This window comes from Dufourea novaeangliae, unplaced genomic scaffold, assembly GCF_001272555.1.
Source record: "Dufourea novaeangliae isolate 0120121106 unplaced genomic scaffold, ASM127255v1 scaffold175, whole genome shotgun sequence".
Taxonomy (NCBI): Eukaryota; Metazoa; Arthropoda; class Insecta; order Hymenoptera; family Halictidae; genus Dufourea; species Dufourea novaeangliae.
The window spans coordinates 369,607-388,839 of NW_015374053.1; the positions used below are offsets into that span (position 1 = coordinate 369,607).

The window sequence follows — 19,233 nt, forward strand, 5'->3', positions numbered from 1 at the left end:
CATATGTTACTGTATGTTACAGTCAGATTAAGTTAGATATTCGGTTATCAGCTGTTTGCAAACAATCTTTTCGGACATGTTACCCAAATTGATTGAGTTGGAATTTTACAAATAAAATTTACGAACGAAAAAAGGAACATTCGGATCTACAGTCTAAAAGTATTGTAAATTATGTGACAGTTAATTAGATAATAGTACTGTAAGGGCCTCAGAAACGTTAACGAATTCAAGTCGACACGAAGAATTTTTACTCATCGGTATGGGTAAAGATGAAGTTTTCAAAGTAATACATCTGTTCTGATTTTGAAGTTCTGTTTTTGTTGTTCTAATATAATTTCGGAAATATTACACATATAAAATATCGTTGTTGTTATACTTAGACGTTGTACCTCCTTGTATGGATATTTTTTGCAAGCTATTATTTTTGGGGAGAACGAGCGGAGACCGTAACAGATCCCATTGATGAAACAGGTTGGGTACCTGATGGAGCGTTTGGAAGGAGAATCATAGATCGCACTGATGCAGCAGAAGCGGCAGAGTGAAGAAATATAACATTTCCGACGTTTCTTAAACAATTACCTTGTAAGACAATGAATGTACCATATGACTTTAACTAAATGTTTTGTGAAAAATTTTATTTGAAACTGAATATGCATTCTGTAGAAGAGTAAAGTCTCCATGAGCACTACATGTACATTGACCTTTTTTTCATAAACTTGATTCCTATCATATGTTTATTCTTCTATAAATGTTCATGCGATTAAATGTTTCCATAAAATAATGTATAAAGTTAACAGAGTTGGATCGTACTGTTGTAAGAATCCATAGCTTCTAGTACTCTTTAGTAATAAGTTACTCGTGCATGTATGATTCATACACACAAGTAGATTCTCTTATTATTTTCTACAAACAGGTACATACTTCTTTTTATTAGGAAGAAAAACTCAACAAATGAAATTTCTTTTTTGACGAAATATTATCTAAATGTTTGATCCATCGGTTTCCTGATGAACGTCGTCGTTCGAAACTTTATTCACTTCTTGATCGTTCTGCAGCTGCGCTTGCCACATGGAATGATACACTCCATTATAATGAATAAGATCTTCGTGTTTCCCTCTTTCTACGAGCATTCCGTCCTTCAAGACGAGAATTTCGTCGGCATGTATTATCGTAGACAATCTGTGTGCTATAATGATAGTTGTACGATTGGCGCACACTGTGCTCAACGCTGCTTGGATGTTACGCTCAGTTTGGGTGTCGAGAGCACTCGTTGCTTCGTCTAAAAGTACAATTGCTGGTTCCTTTAATAGTGTTCGCGCGATAGCAACGCGTTGCTTTTCTCCACCGCTTAAACGAAGCCCTCTTTCACCGACCTACGTAATTTCAATTACACAATATTAATTGAATAATATGAAAGCTTAATCTGAGTTACTATAAAAGCCAGCAACATGTACCTGTGTCTCGTACTCATTTGGAAATGAGAGAATCCGTTCATGAATGTCTGCACTTTTAGCTGCAGCAATTACATCTGCATCTACAGCCTCAATACGACCGTATTGAATATTATATTTTATAGTATTGTTAAACAATACTGTATCTTGAGGCACAACACCTATCGCACGTCTCAACGAAGTTTGCTTGACTGTTTTCAGATTCTGACCGTCGATCAGAATCGCACCTTGTTCCACGTCATAGAACCTGAACAACAGTCGTATTATAGTTGATTTTCCGGCCCCAGAGGGTCCAACAAGCGCAACAGTTTTTCCTCCTGGAACGACGAAGCTAACATTCTTTAGTATAACTTTCTCGGGAGCGTAACTAAATGTCACGTTTGAAAATTCTACTTGACCACGTTTTATTACCAATGGCCCTGCACCTGGAGCATCAATTACTTCCTGCTCTTCTCTCAGAAGATCAAACATATTGTCCATATCAACGAAATTTTTTTGTATCGCGCTGTAAAAGAAAAGGAAAACAATAATGGCTTTCAAGTGAATAGCATAGGGTGGGGTTTCACGAAACTAATCAGTATCATTGTTTACCGGTAGTATGTTCCAAACCAATTCAATGGCACATAAAGTTGAATGATATAACTTGCGAACAAAACGTAATCACCGATTGTTAAACCCTGATTAGCCACAACCTGTAAACCAATAAGTTTGTTACTAGTGACTCATTAATTGCGTTTATTCCGAAGTGGAATGAAATGTATTTTGTACATACTAACCATGTGTAAACAAAGTAATGAACCAGCTAGTAGACCGCTGCATACGATTATATTTTGCGATGTATTTAAAATATTCAATGTAATCATTGATTTCCATTCCTCCGCTTGGAACTCTATTATCGCTTTTCTATAACTATCGACTTCGTACGATTCTGTTCCGTAATACTTCACCGTTTCAAAATTAAGTAAACTGTCAACGCTTCGTGCTTTTTGAGCATTATCCGCCAGGTTCATACGTCTTTGGAACTTTGTACGCCACTCGGTAACCATAATTGTGGCAGCTGGGATAAATGACTATTATAGCATTCCGTGAAATTCGTATCAAGTCGCAGGAACGTTTGAGATCTATAATCTACTTACCTATATAAAGCGTCATAGTTAAGAATACGATTAAGCCGAACCATTTGTTAAAGACGCTAATGAAAAATACAACGGCAACAACGATATCGACGATTGTAGGCAGAATGGAAAAGAGAATGTAATTGAAAAGATTGTTTATAGAGTCCGTACCACGATCCATCACTCTCAAGACTTCACCGGTCTTTCTTCCAAGGTGCCAACGCAAGCTCAGACTATGCAAATGTCTGAGGAAATATTCATTATAGGAATACGATGAAAAGACAAATCCAGTCAAGTAGACTTACAAAAGGTAAATCTCATAAAAGACATTACCTGAACAATTCTACTTCAATTTCTCTAGTCGTATACTGTTGTATGCGAATCCATAAGAATGATCTTAAATTATTCAGTACTCCCATGCCACCTGTACCTCCGCCTTGTAAGAATTTGAATGCCACATATATCAATACCAGGTCCCACCTATCACAGAGATCGAACATATGTATTTATAAGGCAGCATTCGTATATTTTTTAAGGGTTCTTTTAAAAAATGTTACATACCTGAAAATTCCATGAGCTTCGGTAACACTGTCCACGATTTTTTTATTATAAACCGGCACATACAGATTTATTAAACGTCCGAGTATAAGTAACACGAAGCAAAACGTAACTCGGAGTTGAAGTAGAAAACTTTTTTTAGGCCATAAAAATGGTGCTAATGTTTTTATCTTATACAAAGCATTGTTCCATGCGGAACTGGTATCCTCGGCTCTCTGAGAACAATCGTATTGTCAATCGTAATATCAAATTATTATTGAAAATTTACTGTCTCCTTTAACCGGTGAACAAGATTACATTTCCATGACTTACACCTTGATAATATCTCGACCGTGTAGTTGGACCATCGATTATAGCACGATATTCGGGATCCAAATTACCAGTCAGACCCGGAGCTTTGAGTCCTAACGCAAAGATGAGAAGATTGCTGACGTAACGCAGAATGAACAGTGCCATCTCGATTTGGTCGGTCACTCTGTAAATAGCATACAAATATATATATATAGTAGGTGCTCTACTAATATCATACAAAAATATATACGGAAAGAGCTCTATTATATATAAAGACCGAGTGTACCGTTTTTATTAACAATCTGAACTTATGAGTACACTTGTCGCTGTGTAGTTCTGTTAATCTTACGTATTCAGATGAAACCACCATTCCAGTTTTCCAATGTTAATGAAATCAAGATTCTCAGAGACAAATGCTAAAGTCCAAAAACCCAATAAAACAAGTCCATGACCGCGTGGAGGCACACCAGGTAATAGCTTGTGCCTCTCTATCTTTAATATGAATACAGAGTACAAATAAATGATTGTAGTCAATACTGTTGACAGGATCTAAAAGCATTAAGGTAATATAAACTTTAGAAAGTAAACAATATTATTATATATGCACATCAATGTATGAAACGCTTACCATGTAACCATAAACTCTTTTGTCATCTAGAATCGTACCTTGAAGAACTATTCTGACTACACTTAGTATTGGAACAAAGTATAAGAGAAACTTTTGCAAAGTATACAGCTTATTTTTTGGTAACAAAAGTGCAGATACTTCTGTTCCATATTTGTTGTACATCCATAGCTGCAGTGTACCAAAAGTCAATAGATACAACGAAATCACAGTTGTAGTAATAGTGTCCATGAAACATTTTGAAATTCCATGTTCTACCCAGATTCCATTGAATGTTATATTTGGAGGGCAGTATGTCATTGACGTGTTCATTTTGACTTTCTTTTTTCTTTAATGCTAAACTTGAATATAAATATAAACTATTAACTCACTGTCTTTGCTATCGCATTTATTAACTTATAAATGCCATCCTTTGCACATATATACAATTTAATCTTGTGATTACCTTCCAAAGTGTATACCTGTAAAATTATATATAACATACTATCAGTTTATTCCAAAAATATGCAGATTTCATTTCAGTTGTAATTGAAGATTTAAGCTGCTTACAACTTTATCTTTGTACAAATGATACATTATCTCTTATATCTTATCAGAAACAGTACCATTATATAAGTTGTATTGCAATTTATATTGTAATAAATCGAATATGTAATACTGAACATACGAAATTAGCTTACTATTTTGAATAGCATGAATTGTTATGTATATTTTTTTCTAAATAAATAGAATAATTTTGTGATAAACACAATTGTATGTTTGTGAAAAAAAAAGAGCAAACAAAACAGTAAAGGATATTTCAATAAGAAAAATGTATTATAACGAAAGTGTAAATATACTTATTTCGAAATGACACATCCGTACAACAAAAAGTAGCTTACTTTAACACGACGGTATAATATGTTAAAACAAAAATTGCGATAAAACGGAATAGTTAAAAATTTCACTGTCACAAAGTTAAACAAACGGTGAAATGTTTGCCTTTCTTAATACTTCTTTTCCAAAAAACTGCATCGTCATGCGAAATTTATGTAATTGGATTTGTGATTTGTAATAGGGGAGCAGCACAAACATTTTCGAAACATTCTAACCTAACCATGTAATAGAATTTGACAAAACTACCGAACGTAGTACGTTTACTTTAAGAATAAAATGTCATTAAAACAACAGCAGAGATTTTCATCTGCATTCACAAATTACCTTTTCAGTTTTAAAATACATAAGCGTAACCGTTGCCTACACAAGAGTTCAACAGACTTACAATTTTGACAGGCACTTGACACTATAGAGAACATGTGTGTATGAGAGATATTTATCTATATACATGATATCTGCATCCTACACACACGCAACACCTCGTGGGTACGTAACCTGAGCATAAGAAACACGAGATTTAAAAAACAATGTGTATTGTATTATTATAACATAAATCCCACTCGTTCTCATTGTTTTACAGTGTATTTTGCAGTGAACAACGTATTTGTAAGTGCATTTTCATACAACGCTTTTTGACCCTTAAGAAAAATTTATCAGACTTGCAAATTATCTATAAACATATAATTATTATGTACATATATATATAGCACTTGAAGTCAGAAAAGGCAAAGGTGAAACTGAAAGCGAAGAAATTACCAAAAGGATTAAATGTCACGGATCCAACGTTTAAAGTTAAAAAGATTGTTATACGTGAACAGTTGATACAGCGTGGAGATGCGGAAGTTCTTAGCAAAAGGAAACTTAACGTTAAGGTAATATTAGAAACTGCTAATTAATGTTATAATGATCATAGAATTGTACGAAATGTTTACCAAGTACAAATGAAATTTTTAGGATTTGTTGTCACGTCTTCAACATCATAACTCAACGGTTCGACAAGATGCGATCAAAGAGCTGAAGGAAATTTTGTCTCAACATTCTTTGGATTTGTTTAGCTCACAATTTGGATCTCTATTGCAAGGGATTTGTGCTCTGTCTCTGGATAAAGAGAGGAGCATAAGGCACGACTGTTTCAAAGTTTTAAGTTTGATCGTTGGCCCAGTATCTAACGATCAACTTATTCCTTACTGTGATGTTCTGATTTCTTATTTGAGGTGTGCCATGACACATATAGATCCTCGTATTAAGGAAGATGCTTTGCTGTATTTGGATGTACTTGTGCAAAATTGTAGCAGCATTTTGGCAAAGAACAGCAATAAGGTTTTACCAAACTTTCTAGACATGATCTCTAGATTACATACCGAAATGAAACCTGGAAGGCAATTAATAACAACTTTAAACACAAAAGATACCAATGTAAAATGGAGGATAAAAGTATTGGAAAGACTGGCTACTATGTTCAGCTCGATTGTTAGTTTTTATAAATCACAACAGACTGTTGGCTCGAGCATGACCACACAGATTGTGCATGTAGATAAAGATACTAGGTATGTTCCCGTTTATGTACCTACGTACTTTGAAAATTGTGAGATTGATTTCGAACGAAAAGACAATTCGAAAGAGAATTCGGTTGAGAACGCTTTAGACGCGGAAGAACTCATGAGATATGTCGAAGTATTGATGCCACTTATATTCGACAGCTGGATCGAAGTCTGTCCAGACGACAAAAATATGGATAATTCTGCTCTTCTGATCTCGACCGATGCATTGGAATTATTGAAAAGCGCTGTGGAAATTATACAATTGATAATTGAGTGCATAGACATATTGCATACAGAATGTGACATAAACATGAAATACTGGTTCAAAAGTAATTTTTACAACGCTTACATAAAGAATTTACTTTCGAAGTTTCCTTACAACAAGTTAGGAACACCGGAGGGCTTTCTCACCTCGGTAAGGAACAGAAAACGTCAGGGAGACTTTTCCGTGGACGAGTCGTACGATGTCTGCTTGGGGGATAATTTAGGACTCTGTCAAATTTATATATGGTTCACAACAATACAGAGCGATGATAAAGCTGTGCCTAAATTAAATAAAATCTATTCCACGGGTGTACTGAAATACTTGAACGGTAAGTCTACACGGTTTCACGCGGCTGATCCTAATTTTGTTCATTCATACCTACGTTGTTTTGTTTTCTGTTCTTTTAGGAAAACTTGAAAACTGGTCAAGCACGAACAACATTGTTTTACCACAGTTGACCAAGCTTCTCAGAACATTATTTCTGAAAGCAAGTAAATTCTGGTATGGAAATAATCTTGATCTCAGCGAAACTCTACAATTGGTTGTAAACGCGTGCTGTAATCAATCACGGAAAGAGATGCATATGCAACTATTTTCAGTGATTAGCGATATTATGTTAGACCATAGTTTACATGAATTGCACAGGTAGTTTACTATTACTCATTGTTAAAAAGTCTCGTCACCTGACCTTATGTCTAACAATTAACAACGCGTTGCAGGGAATGCGCATTCAAGGAATTCATTTCAACACTACCGAGTCTTCTTTTGAAGCCGAGGATACACGAAGACACAATCGAAATAATAAATAAAGTTATACTTCGTTACAGAAATTGGGTTCAAGATGAACTTGCAGCACATCAGAACGAAATTATAGGTAAATACAGCTTAAAAGTATATCATTTTTACAATTCTAAATGTGTATAAATAACAGGCTTACTGTTTGTATTACAGATAATGCGAAAAAAATTGAAATCATTGGATCGGGAGATGAGAAACGATCTCGCCTAATGATCTGTAATTTGTTTTATTTCTTGGATGCACAAATCTTTTATTAGCTAACGAATATATCTTTTGCAATAAATACACACCGTCAACATACGTGTATCTCATTTCAAGTACCCAGGAATATCTCGCCTCGTCAATAAATTAATAAATTCTTGCATCGAGAAAATGTCACAGAACAACTTTCTAGCAGAGTGCAATCGTCAGGATCGTGAAAGTAATACGTTCGTTTTGCATCATTTTGCTGTGAAGATTTTCAGCGTTTCCAGCAGTATTGCGATAATACTTATATACAAATACTGATACAATCGTTTCCTTGTTCGTCGGTTTCGACACGCTGAAAGTCTTAACTTGAACGAAACTTATTCACCCACAGTTAAGACTTCTCTACATTGATAAATCCTCAAGTTTTCGAAAGTCCTATCTTAAAATCTAGTCATCATGTTTGCGTTCCGCGGCAATTCATCATCCACAAACGTGTGATTGTCGAACGCGTACAATGCTTTAGTTCCCTTCTTCGACCCTGTAATTTCATGCCGTGATTTACCATTGATACTATTCTCGTTTTCGTTCCCGTATGGTCGTTCCTCCGTGTACGTCACGTTAACGATGTTCTCCACGCTCGGCGTGAGCGGCAAAACGGGCAATTCTTTGTTAAGTTTCGGCCAGCTCGAGTCGTGTTGCAGTTCGTGCTGTATTCTTAGATACTCCTTTCGCGACTTCTCTGGCCTGTAAATCTTCGACTTGAACTTCATCTCGATCATATACTCCATCAGGAATGTTTCGACGAATATGCAGACAACAAAGTTCACAAACGCAAGTCCCAGAATGATGATCCTCCAGTTGTAAACCGGCGGTACGAGTAACTCGAGCAAATTCACTATCCAATCCGCTGGATAGAGGGTGATGTACGCGCAGACGAGTGTCATTAAAATAATGGAAACTATGAAGGTGACGTTCGTGTAAACAGCCTTTCGGTACGGTTTCCCTCGAGAGAACATCACCGCCATGGTTATGTATTGGAACATCGAGACACAATAGACGGAATAGTTCTCGTAGCACTTGTACGATTTGCTTCCTGTATGATGGAACGGTGTGAACCACGGAAAATTACGCACCGTGTGATAGGCGACCGCTTGAAACACGGTCATTATTAACATGTTCACGGCCAAGGAGAAGATCGTGGTGAAACTCAAGAGACTGGTCATCGGCGGCTTTTTCACCAGTCTCTTCTCGTACGCCCGTGTTTTTCCGAAGAACGAGGCGAAGTTTACCACCAGGCAAATGTCGATAAAGAGAAACTCGAGATCCGTCAGGTTCGAGTCGATCGAGTAGAGAATTATCACGGTCAGAAACTCCGTGAGCGAGTATGTGACCATGAACTTGAAGATCCCGAACGATGTCACCAAGGCGGCACGACCTTCCCTTATTACCTTTGGAACGCAAGTAATGTCAGGTACCTTTGATGTAAACGGACTAGCAACACTACAAAAAAAAGCATAAAAAAAAAGTAAATACGTATCTACCGAGAACCAGGCTCGTTACAAAAACTGACAGGCGCATCTTGTTTACGTAGGAATTAAGAAGAATGGCCTAATGGAGGCTTAGTACGCAACAGAGGTAAATTGAGTTAAACAGATGCCAATTACTAACCGACCTCCCCCCCTTCCGTGAGCCTCAATGATCGGTTGCACCTGATCAAACAATAACACGAAACACCGTGACGAGTTACAAGCTTTTGTGTTTCAAATGGAAAGGACGAATGTACCAGTTAAGACTTTTTTCTCTATAGTCCCGTGTTCGATATTTTTAGGAGCAAATTAAGATGTGAATTGCAGCGTACAGTTTCGAACGGAAAGGTGTTTGTGCGATAGGAAAGCCATTGTTATTAATAGACTGCGGATTTTATGCATTTATAGCCTATAGGTCTCTGTGAAATACAATGGACAAAACTTTCGTCAGATGCAACGACTTTTCTACTTTCTTTTGAACCCAATAAGATATTTAGGGGAAAAAAAAATTTCTACTTTTGTTTTTCTCTTTATGAGCAATCTTCGAAAATGTGATTTTGCATAAAACTCCGCAGTAACTAGTCATTAATAAGGTCAGAAACATTACCTAGATTCTGCCTCGGATAACGATACGCCCGCGTGCGCCGCTCGCAGAGCACCGCAGTCATTAGCACCGTCTCCGCACATGGCTGGAATGTTTACGAAACATTTTCAAACCACCTAATTGTACGCGATCCAATGCAATTAAACGAGAAGGGAAACGACAGAAGCCGATGCATACCGACGTAATAACCGAGTTGCATCAGTTCCAGCACTAATTGTTGCTTCTGATCGCTAGTCATCCTGGCGAATATTGCACCGCGAACGCAAATCTTCGGCACGATCTCCGGATAATGCTCGCGCAGCAACTGCCACGACTGACCCGTCAACGCGAACCGATAATTACTGTCCCCTACGTTCTCTTCTATATCCTGCAACTCGGTTATCCTGAGCCTTTTGTTCCGGAGATTCTTAAAAAAAAAATAAAGTTGATAAAAGTAGATATGAACAGCGTGAATGTAGAGAAATACAGTAAATCATCGATGAGTGTGTTCGAGGGTTCCAGAATATTAACTAACCACTACCATAAACTAACGACCATATGCGGCTGAAACAAATATCATTGGCTTCAGAATTCCAAGTACTGTCCTAAACCTCGTTAAAAAGTCAACGTTACACTTGGGAACCTCTTCCAGATAGCATATGACGCCTTGAAAACGCCCATTTTCGGTCTAAGGCGCCTTTTAACTGTCTCCTTGTCAGTGCCGAAGGAGCCTTCGAATACTCATCCATCATTTACTGTATTATATAATTTCTTCTATCCAGTTCTATCGACTTCCGAGCAATTCGATCGATGCGAAATTTTAAACGCTGTTTACCAGTTTAGGGGGTAATTGTTGAGCATTAAAATATATCTCCGGTTGCAGTTTGTTTTCTTTCGAGACCACGGTCACGTCTATCACAGTCTCCTGCGGCGACAGAATGCCGCACTCTTTTGCAACGCTCACCGCTGTTTGGATATTGTCCCCTGGAATAACTTGTTTTAATAGGTATATACACCCGTACGACAAGGATATAAATCATCTTAGCTTTCTACCAGTGAACGACTGCTACACAGGCTCATTTACCAGTGATCATCAGAACGTGTATGTCCGCTGACCTCAGCTCCTTGATTACCGGTATGGTTGGCGCTTTCAGCCTGTTCTCCATGATGACCAGACCCAAGAACTCGAGATTCTGCTCGACCGCGTCACGGGACAGTTTCGTTATCTAGGCCAAACAATCGGTTAACCCTAGAACGCCCGAGGGAGAACTCCGCGAACCCACAAGTTGAATAGCGTGAAATTGTAACTATTTTCCGTTTGCAATAAAATTCTCGGAGGAAAGGAAGATACCGATACAGAAAATCGTCGGTTGAGATTACCTTGGCGGCGTCCTCGATGAATTCTGTACGACCCATGGCTATAACGCGATAACCCTGTTCCGTGTACCGTTTCAAGCTGAACATGATGTCTTTCGGTATTGTTTCCGGTTTGCTCAGACTGAGTATCATTTCAGGCGATCCTTTTGTGTATGCTTTGTAAGTGTCGGACCCTAATGTTCGTACTATCACGGACATTCGTTGTAGCGAGCTCGAGAACTGATACTGCTGCACTATACCGATCTCTGACACCTCGTTAGGATCGCCATCTGCGACGGCGTTAGTCGTTGCCGGTTTTACGACCGTCGGCGCCACGAGATCGTACTTGTTCGAATTACTGACATCCGGTTCCTCCAATATCCATCCAGTACTCTCGAACATCTGTGGATTATATCGAATACGGTACAACGATGATTAATTTGTAGATATATCACTGTACGCCGCCGAAGATATATGTGTAAATATACCTGAGAGATAATTAAACCGTTACCTTCACGTCCAGAGGATCACCACAGAGCTGATCGTCTATTAAAGTCAAACTGTGGCAAACCAACATGCCCTCGAAGAGGGGATGATTCTTTAGTTTTGTAACGGTCCGTTCAGATTCACCAAGAACCGCGTTCGCGCAGGGTACGATTCCCCACATATCCAAGCCATCTTCGGTCAAGGTACCCGTCTGTATTTGTTTTTTTTTTTTTAAATAGACAACAAGTCGTTCAGTTTCCCGCGAATAAACGCGTTGTTCGTTGAACAAACGAATGCTTTACGGAAGAGGTAAAAAAAGAAGGAACAGGTAAATTATCTTACCTTATCAAAGCAGACGCAGTTTATACTACCAGAGACGTTTATAACCCTATTGTTGATGCAGTATATTTGTGCTTGTTTCAGTCGCGACTGAGCGTACAGTTTTCCTACCGTCATCGCCGCTGGAAGCGCCGGAGGAACCACTATGGTTATTATGTCTAACGCCTTTATGGCTATGTCGCCGACCGTGATTCCTCTGGAAGCCTACGGTAGTAAATCCGAGGTTTCAAGATACATACATTGAATGATTAACGCGAAATGAAAAGCAAACAAATCGTCGCCCGAGTTCTGAACTATTCTAACTCCATTTTTCAAAAGTTAACCAATCCATATACGTGGGTCCCATCCCAGATAGCACATGGCGCGTTGAACACGCCTTTTTTACGGCAATTTTGGGTCCAAGGCGTCATGTGCTATCTGGGGAGCGACGAAATGTGATTTTAAGATTATGAACGTGGTGATGGAGGAATCGCACCTTGCTCACGATCGTGTACAGAAAGCCACAGGTGGCGATCAACGCGAGAATACCGATAAATTTGTACGAATCTTGGTCGAACTTGAAGTCCGCCGGCGGTGGATACAAAATGGCCGCCACCAGGCTACCCTTGCTTGTATGAAAGCCCGTTCGAATGACTCGCGCTAGTACTGGGCCGTTCCCGTAGCATCTGAGGAAATTCGAAAGATCTCTTGTTAGCGGTTACAATTCCGAAATTTCGGAAAATCTTTTTGGTTCTCGGTGCAAGTAGGTATTGTATGTATACCTAGTCTGGATAATGGTGGTGCCGCTGTATATCGTGTGATGCGAGCACTCTTTCGGCTCGTAAAGGACGTGACGCGATGGCAGTGGAGTTTTCGTGACCGGTACAGACTCTCCTGAAATGCGTGTCGACGGTTCAGTCGAAGATCTAGTCGACGCGCACAATGGTGCAAAATATCCCAAAAACATTGCGAAAATTCGTTTCCCGTGGAAACGCAATTTTAAAAAATTTACGCGACTATGATGTGATCATAGTTTATAATATAACTTATACAAAAACAACTACAATATTTAAGACAAAATTTTCTTTTCATTTTCTGTTGTTTTTGCGGTTTAATCCTTGAAATTTTTAAGTTCTAAGTAATGTAATCAATTGAAAAAAGTAATTTTAAAAAAATATTCTTTATCCCTTCCCGGTTAATTAATATGTTCTATGTATACACTTTATTTTATAATAACGAATAGCAAAATATCACAATTTCTACAACAAAAATATTTTTGGAATTCTCGCCACGTTTTCGGAGATTTTACATCATTGTGTGCGACGGTACGATCGAAAAAATATACCAAACGGAAATGATCAACGTGTGACTCACCAGTCAGCATGGATTCGTTTAATATACATTGGCCGGTTAACAATACCGCGTCGCATATGACGGTGGCCTGATGTTTGGGCAACTCAATAATGTCGCCTGGCACCAGCTCGCTGCTCGGTATGGTCTCCGATACCGTGGGACTCCTGTGCACGCGGACCGTTTCCGTCAGAGCGACAGTGCCGCGAAGATTCGTTTGATTCTGCGGATGAATGAAAGGGTTACAGACACAATTGTTCCGAAAAGAGAAAGTCCGACGGAGAGAAGTGCAATAAATCATCGTTGAGTGCTCGAAGTAGTGATGGGCGATATTTGCCTCATGACTATTGATATATCGATATTTGCCAACTTACTATTGATATATCAATATTTGCCTACTTATGAATCGATATTTTCCTTATTGATATATAGATCTGTAGTACGAAGGCTCCTTGACAGGATAGACTTATATCGATTTCTCGTACCTTACGAGTTTGTATTATGGAACTTGTGATACCGAGCAACGACATGCATATGATCGCCCCGGTATAGTAGAGGTAGTTATCCGCGAGCCACACGCACAGCGTGAACACTTGGAATATGTAGAATGGATTCAGAACTTCCAGCACCAACAGCACGCCGATGCTTTGGACGGGAACAATGATCTCGTTGTTCCCGTAAACGATCCGTCTGCAACAACGGAACGAACCATCTTTCAAATGATAAAAACAAAAAAACAAATGGTCGTCGTCGAAGAGGATAAACCAAGGATTGAAAAAGATTATGGAACTTTTTCATAGGTTCTATTTAAACCGTGGACCGTGGAATTTTGTTAAAAAGCGTTTTCATATTATCAATTCCTATAGGAATAGATAAATAAACGGTTTACGTTGAATAGAATTTATAAAACATGAAATTATATTGTTAAATAAAACAACCCAAAGTCTGGTACTTTTAGTTATCTTATAGAACCTTTTCTTAATAAACGTTCTAAAGTAACTTGTTTCCATGGAACTTTTATTATTCAGTTCCATAGAAATACTTCTTAAAGAAGTCCGTAACGGTACCATTTCTTTCCACAAAAATTCCACAGCTTATTTTCTCAAACGAATCCATACAAGTTCGAACAGAATTGTTGTTAAAAACTAGTCACAACTGTTCATTTTTCCATCCCTGGCGATAAACCGATGGGAATACCTGAGGCATTGTTCCTCCTTCGATAGACCCTGATTGTTGTTCAAGTGAAGATCCGAGCACAACGTGTACTTGTCCAGGCCCACCAATCTGGAGAACGTGTTCTGCGTGATGTCCCATACGTAACACTGTTTCTTGCACCAGAAACACCTGTACTCGAACACCTCGCATTGCGTGCCGTTCTCCAGATTGATCCTGAGCTTCTCCCGTCTGACCTTCTCGACCAGACGTTCGTCATTGGTGTCGAAAAATTTCAACAGTTCTTCCGTGCTGGCGGGAAGAGTAAAGGCGGATAAAAATCGTGTACAGAAAAACCGAGACACGGCTTGCTCGTGTGACAATGAAATTTACGATAGAATAAAAAAAGAGGGTAATAGCAGTTTAGCGACTTTTCTTAATTTTAGCTATAAATATCCTGGAAAGTAAGGCCAATCGGTGCTAACATGTAAAGGAAAAAATGTTGTTCAAAACGTTGAGTTCTATAACACATCCAAAGATCAATGAAATCGGTGTCGAGTGTATAATTCATAATTTCTCACGCTTTTTTAAACAAAAAGAATAAATGGACGTTACTTGTTCGACCTACCCCGCTTAATCTTTCGTTTAGGTGATAATACCAAGTTATTTAAGGAAAACCATAGTGAAATAGCTATAATTAAGAAAGTCCGCTAAACTGCACAATTACCAAAGAGTCCATATAGCACATGACGCCTTGTAGACGACTTAAAGACATCGTAGACTTAAAATAGCCGTAAAATAGGCGTCTTCGAGACGTTGTGTGCTATCTGGGAGTGATAGAATTTGGTCGGTGTCGGACTAACCTCAGGTTCCTCGCGGTAATGCTTTTTACTTCCTTCACGAAGTAGGACTTGTACTTTCCTTGATAATTATCCTATATACGTAATCGGTGATTATTAAACGATTAATCATCTTGTTGATTGTCGAGCTATAAATTGAAGTTCTATTTATTTTTTTGTTTTAAATATTCTCCGAATACGACTCGTCTTCGACAGCTCGAGGCTCGAGGCGTTACAGTTCTACACACGGAACATAATGACTTGTTTCGTGGCAGGTTTACTTGATTGCGTTCGACAAAACAGGTAATTAATTGTAAAGGTTGCCGCGACATATCGGTCCAATTAGTTCTAGTTAGTAAACAAAATAAACACACACACGAAAGAAAATACAAAGAAAGACGTTTCTTGTCAATAGTTTTTTTTTCGATTTTTTTGTAGCAATTGAATGTTGAAGCTTTCAAGAACGTTCCGTTAAATTTTCAACTAAATTTCTAATTATTGAAATCTTGCGTGAGCTACCATAAATGGTCTTGCCATAGTGAAACCCTAAGAAATTGTCATTATTTGGGAACTTTTGTTTTTTCAGTGAACGAAATATTCAACATAAATGAAGTGTCGTTTATTGAATAGTTATCGATCACCGAAGAAAAAAAATCCCAAAAAATGACAGAATTTTTCAGGATTTTGCAGTGGCAAGACCCCGTGAACAACTGGAACTAAGAACTCGGGTGGTACACACGGTTTCTGTTTCCCTTATCCAAATAAAATGAAATTGTGTTGTTCGAATCCTTACGGTTACGAGTAATTTCGTGGCACGATTCAAGGGACACTTGTTATGAGTCGCGTAGAGGTGCAACCGGGGATACCAGTGGAAGAATAGCCTGACCCAACCGATGCTCAACACATAAGAGACGTAAGTCAGAATGCTTTTCAAGCTGCTCTTCTCGAATCCATAAACACGCTGAAATCATTTATTTGTTCGAACGTTTTTGCATGCACAGGCAAGACAGAGGGATAAATAGAGAAAAAAAAAACGTTCACTCACCATATCCTCATCTTGGCCGGTGTGAATCCTTTGCCATTGGATTTCCGACGTTTGGTCATGCTTCACCCCTGAACAAATAGAAGGAGAAAAGGGTGAGCATGTGTTAGAGATATTAGTCGGAGGCCTTTGATTTTTAACCCTTTAACGACCAAACACTTTAGAGTAAAGAGTAACACTTTAAAGTTTTAGAGTAAATTTTTTGTAAGTAAATTAATATTGTTTAGACTTCAAGGTCCTTTCAAGGTCATACATGAATAAATGCATAATAATGTTGGGTATGACTGTTTTTTCTAAGGAATACAATCTATCCTACTCTGGAGAAACAATTATTTCTCAACACGATTTCAGACACGACACAGTACTTGGTACATTTTTATTTTAACCAAAAATACGTAAGAATGGACACTTTCAGGGTGGTTTTACAGTTATGACACGCAGTGTACTGTACCAAAGGGATCGTGACCAGTTTATAAATAAATATTATTATTATTATTATCATAAATTTTCCGAAGGCAAAACAAGCGCCAGGCAATCCGTCTCCGATTGCAATCGAAATAATATTGACGCCAACTATTATGTACACACGATCATCGAAACCGATCGAACGGAATTTCGAAATGTTAATCCAGCCATATCGATTTCTTCCGATTTATCGAGTGTGTCATTAAGCTCCGTTCTACCTGCATGTATGTACATACGTGTGGTTTCCGGCAAAGTAGAAACACTCGAGGCCATTTGAGCGGTTTTTAATTGTGTCACTCGGTTTCGTTATCGGTTCGATCCGATCGAATCCAGTGCCTGCCGCCCGATACATACTCGAGCAGATATATTTTCGTGACGAAAAGAAAGCCTGATAATTCTTCAGTGCAAATAATAATGTCCGATTCAATCACGATCGGCGATCATCATCAGCGATAACAATCCGTTGGTTATCGGGCCGATCGGCTGTGATTGCATCTTGAGCGAAAAAAAAAAAAAAATAAATAAATAAATATTCGGTATCTGTTGGGTGCACGTGCGATGGTCAGCGTTGTAACAATCTTGTTTTGTAATCATCGCAATCTGTTCCGTTCGTTCGCAGGAAACGATGCTAATCTAATTACAGTATAGTTCTGTTAAATTTTCAAACTATAATTGCGAAGAATTTGCGCGAGCCACCTTAAATAAAAATTAACACAGGATTTACAAAAGACGAAACTACTCACCATCGGATGTTGTCATAACTTCAGGCTTTGATCGCTACCAGGTTCCCTCGAGAGCGTGGTTGGTCGAATGCCACCGTCAAATCAGTATTTCTGTCTGTACGATCCGGTCCTGGAAGGAAACACAGAGACTTCCGTGAATATCAAGTCGTCGTGAAAAAAAAAAAATTATTTTTTAACATTTTCATAACGAACAGAAATGTTACTAATACTTTTCCATAGAAGAAACTTCCATAATAAAAAAATTTTGTTTAATTTTGCACGGGGATCGTTACATTGTGCGTTGTAAGTATACGAAACCGAGTCTTTTTTTTTTTCTTTCGTCGCGCGTTCTCGTCGAGATGAAGGGAAACACGATTCGAGATTTAAAACGGTCCATATAAAACGGTAATTGGAGGCAACGGACTACCGATCGTGTTTCTCTGCCGGTGAGGAATTAAACGTCTCCACGTGGGGATTAGAATACTAACGAGACCATCCCGTGGAAAGAAGATCCACACATCGAATAGACGATTCGACAATGAACGTGACCGTGGTCGCACTCGAGTTACACAGTCGGACACGATGAATTGTCGTCTGGCAAAACTACCGGTAGCTTATTGTAGACCAGCAGCCAACGCGTGCTCTGACCACCTGCGCTGGATCCACGTGATCGTCTCTCGTTCAAATATTCGTTGTTCCACTTCTCAACCCCTTCGGGGCCACACTAAATTTCTAGTTGCTGGGCCTAAGTAGCCACAATAATTTTGCTTAAGGGGTCATGCTCAGTCAGAAATGTTGAAAAAAAATCGATATTTCACTTTCTACATTTTTAAGGTAATCCAATTAAAAATGACAGAGTTACAGGCGTTAAAGAATGAACATTTTATATAAATGTAAGACTTGAGTTGAAACTTTAAACGCGTTTTTCTCGAAACTACATTTTTCAAATCGGTGATCAATATTTCTCGAAAACTACCGTGTCGATCTACATGAAACCGTTTGCGCCTTATTTCAAATCGGAAAAACTTGTCCTTGAACGAAGGACTTTTTTTTTAATTGACCATAAACGAATGATTTTTAGGTGAAAATCGCAATTTTTCAGGAAAACGTCCGCCATTTTGTTCCTAATCAATATTTCGAGAAACCCCACGTTCAAGGACAAGATTGGTTCTTCCATTACATATATCTTATTGAATTTTTAATTTCAGATTAACCGTTACGAAGTTACAGTGATCACAGCAGACCACGTTTTGTGAAGAGACATCCGGGAGATCGCTCACCATTTATTTACTAATAAATATATTTAAATAAAAAATTAGGCTGTTGGTCATATTTCAAATTATACTGCAATATTAAATATTATGCAAAAATTGTATAACTCTGGAAAGGGAGGGCAAAATCCAATTTTTTTCTTGTAGGATGGGGCAAGTGCCTTCTCAAAGGTACGTTAACCCCTTAACGAAAATTTTGTGGAAAAATGAAGTTGGAACAGTTAAGAACTCGGACGACGAATCCTCGAATAGAGACACGACTTAAACGGATGGCCGTCGTTGTCGATTACCGGTTAGCAATTAAATCAATTTTATCCGTTGTCACGATGCCCTCGAAAGCTCGTTACGTCGTTGTTGCTTCCCTTGAACCACGGTCGCAGCGTGGAAATTTCGAAGAAAAGTAACAAGAGGAAA

At 38.4% G+C, this 19,233-nt stretch overlaps 3 protein-coding genes across 3 annotated transcripts; 1 reads left to right on the top strand and 2 right to left on the bottom strand.

Moving 5' to 3' along the window:
- Positions 1 to 980: 980 nt before the first annotated feature.
- On the bottom strand, positions 981 to 5,276 carry LOC107189870 (ATP-binding cassette sub-family B member 6, mitochondrial). Its single transcript, XM_015578548.1, has 11 exons — positions 5,241 to 5,276; positions 4,044 to 4,501; positions 3,765 to 3,964; positions 3,437 to 3,599; positions 3,128 to 3,339; positions 2,900 to 3,046; positions 2,588 to 2,811; positions 2,228 to 2,508; positions 2,043 to 2,143; positions 1,455 to 1,956; positions 981 to 1,373 (listed from the first exon to the last, which is right to left on the bottom strand). Exons 2-11 carry the CDS (start codon positions 4,350 to 4,352, stop codon positions 981 to 983), a joined length of 2,532 nt encoding a protein of 843 aa, XP_015434034.1. The 5' UTR covers positions 4,353 to 4,501; positions 5,241 to 5,276.
- Positions 4,852 to 7,819, top strand: LOC107189871 (testis-expressed sequence 10 protein homolog). Its single transcript, XM_015578549.1, has 7 exons — positions 4,852 to 4,867; positions 5,098 to 5,123; positions 5,627 to 5,788; positions 5,871 to 7,050; positions 7,130 to 7,367; positions 7,442 to 7,596; positions 7,674 to 7,819. Exons 1-7 carry the CDS (start codon positions 4,852 to 4,854, stop codon positions 7,775 to 7,777), a joined length of 1,881 nt encoding a protein of 626 aa, XP_015434035.1. The 3' UTR covers positions 7,778 to 7,819.
- A 1-nt stretch (position 7,820) lies between these two features.
- Positions 7,821 to 17,585, bottom strand: LOC107189978 (probable cation-transporting ATPase 13A3). The gene is made up of 17 exons (XM_015578676.1): positions 17,570 to 17,585; positions 16,365 to 16,432; positions 16,113 to 16,280; positions 15,344 to 15,414; positions 14,526 to 14,792; positions 13,814 to 14,018; positions 13,353 to 13,551; positions 12,761 to 12,872; positions 12,475 to 12,664; positions 12,003 to 12,203; positions 11,686 to 11,871; positions 11,199 to 11,576; positions 10,903 to 11,044; positions 10,654 to 10,802; positions 10,017 to 10,245; positions 9,843 to 9,924; positions 7,821 to 9,209 (listed from the first exon to the last, which is right to left on the bottom strand). Exons 1-17 carry the CDS (start codon positions 17,583 to 17,585, stop codon positions 8,150 to 8,152), a joined length of 3,723 nt encoding a protein of 1,240 aa, XP_015434162.1. The 3' UTR covers positions 7,821 to 8,149.
- Positions 17,586 to 19,233: the final 1,648 nt, after the last annotated feature.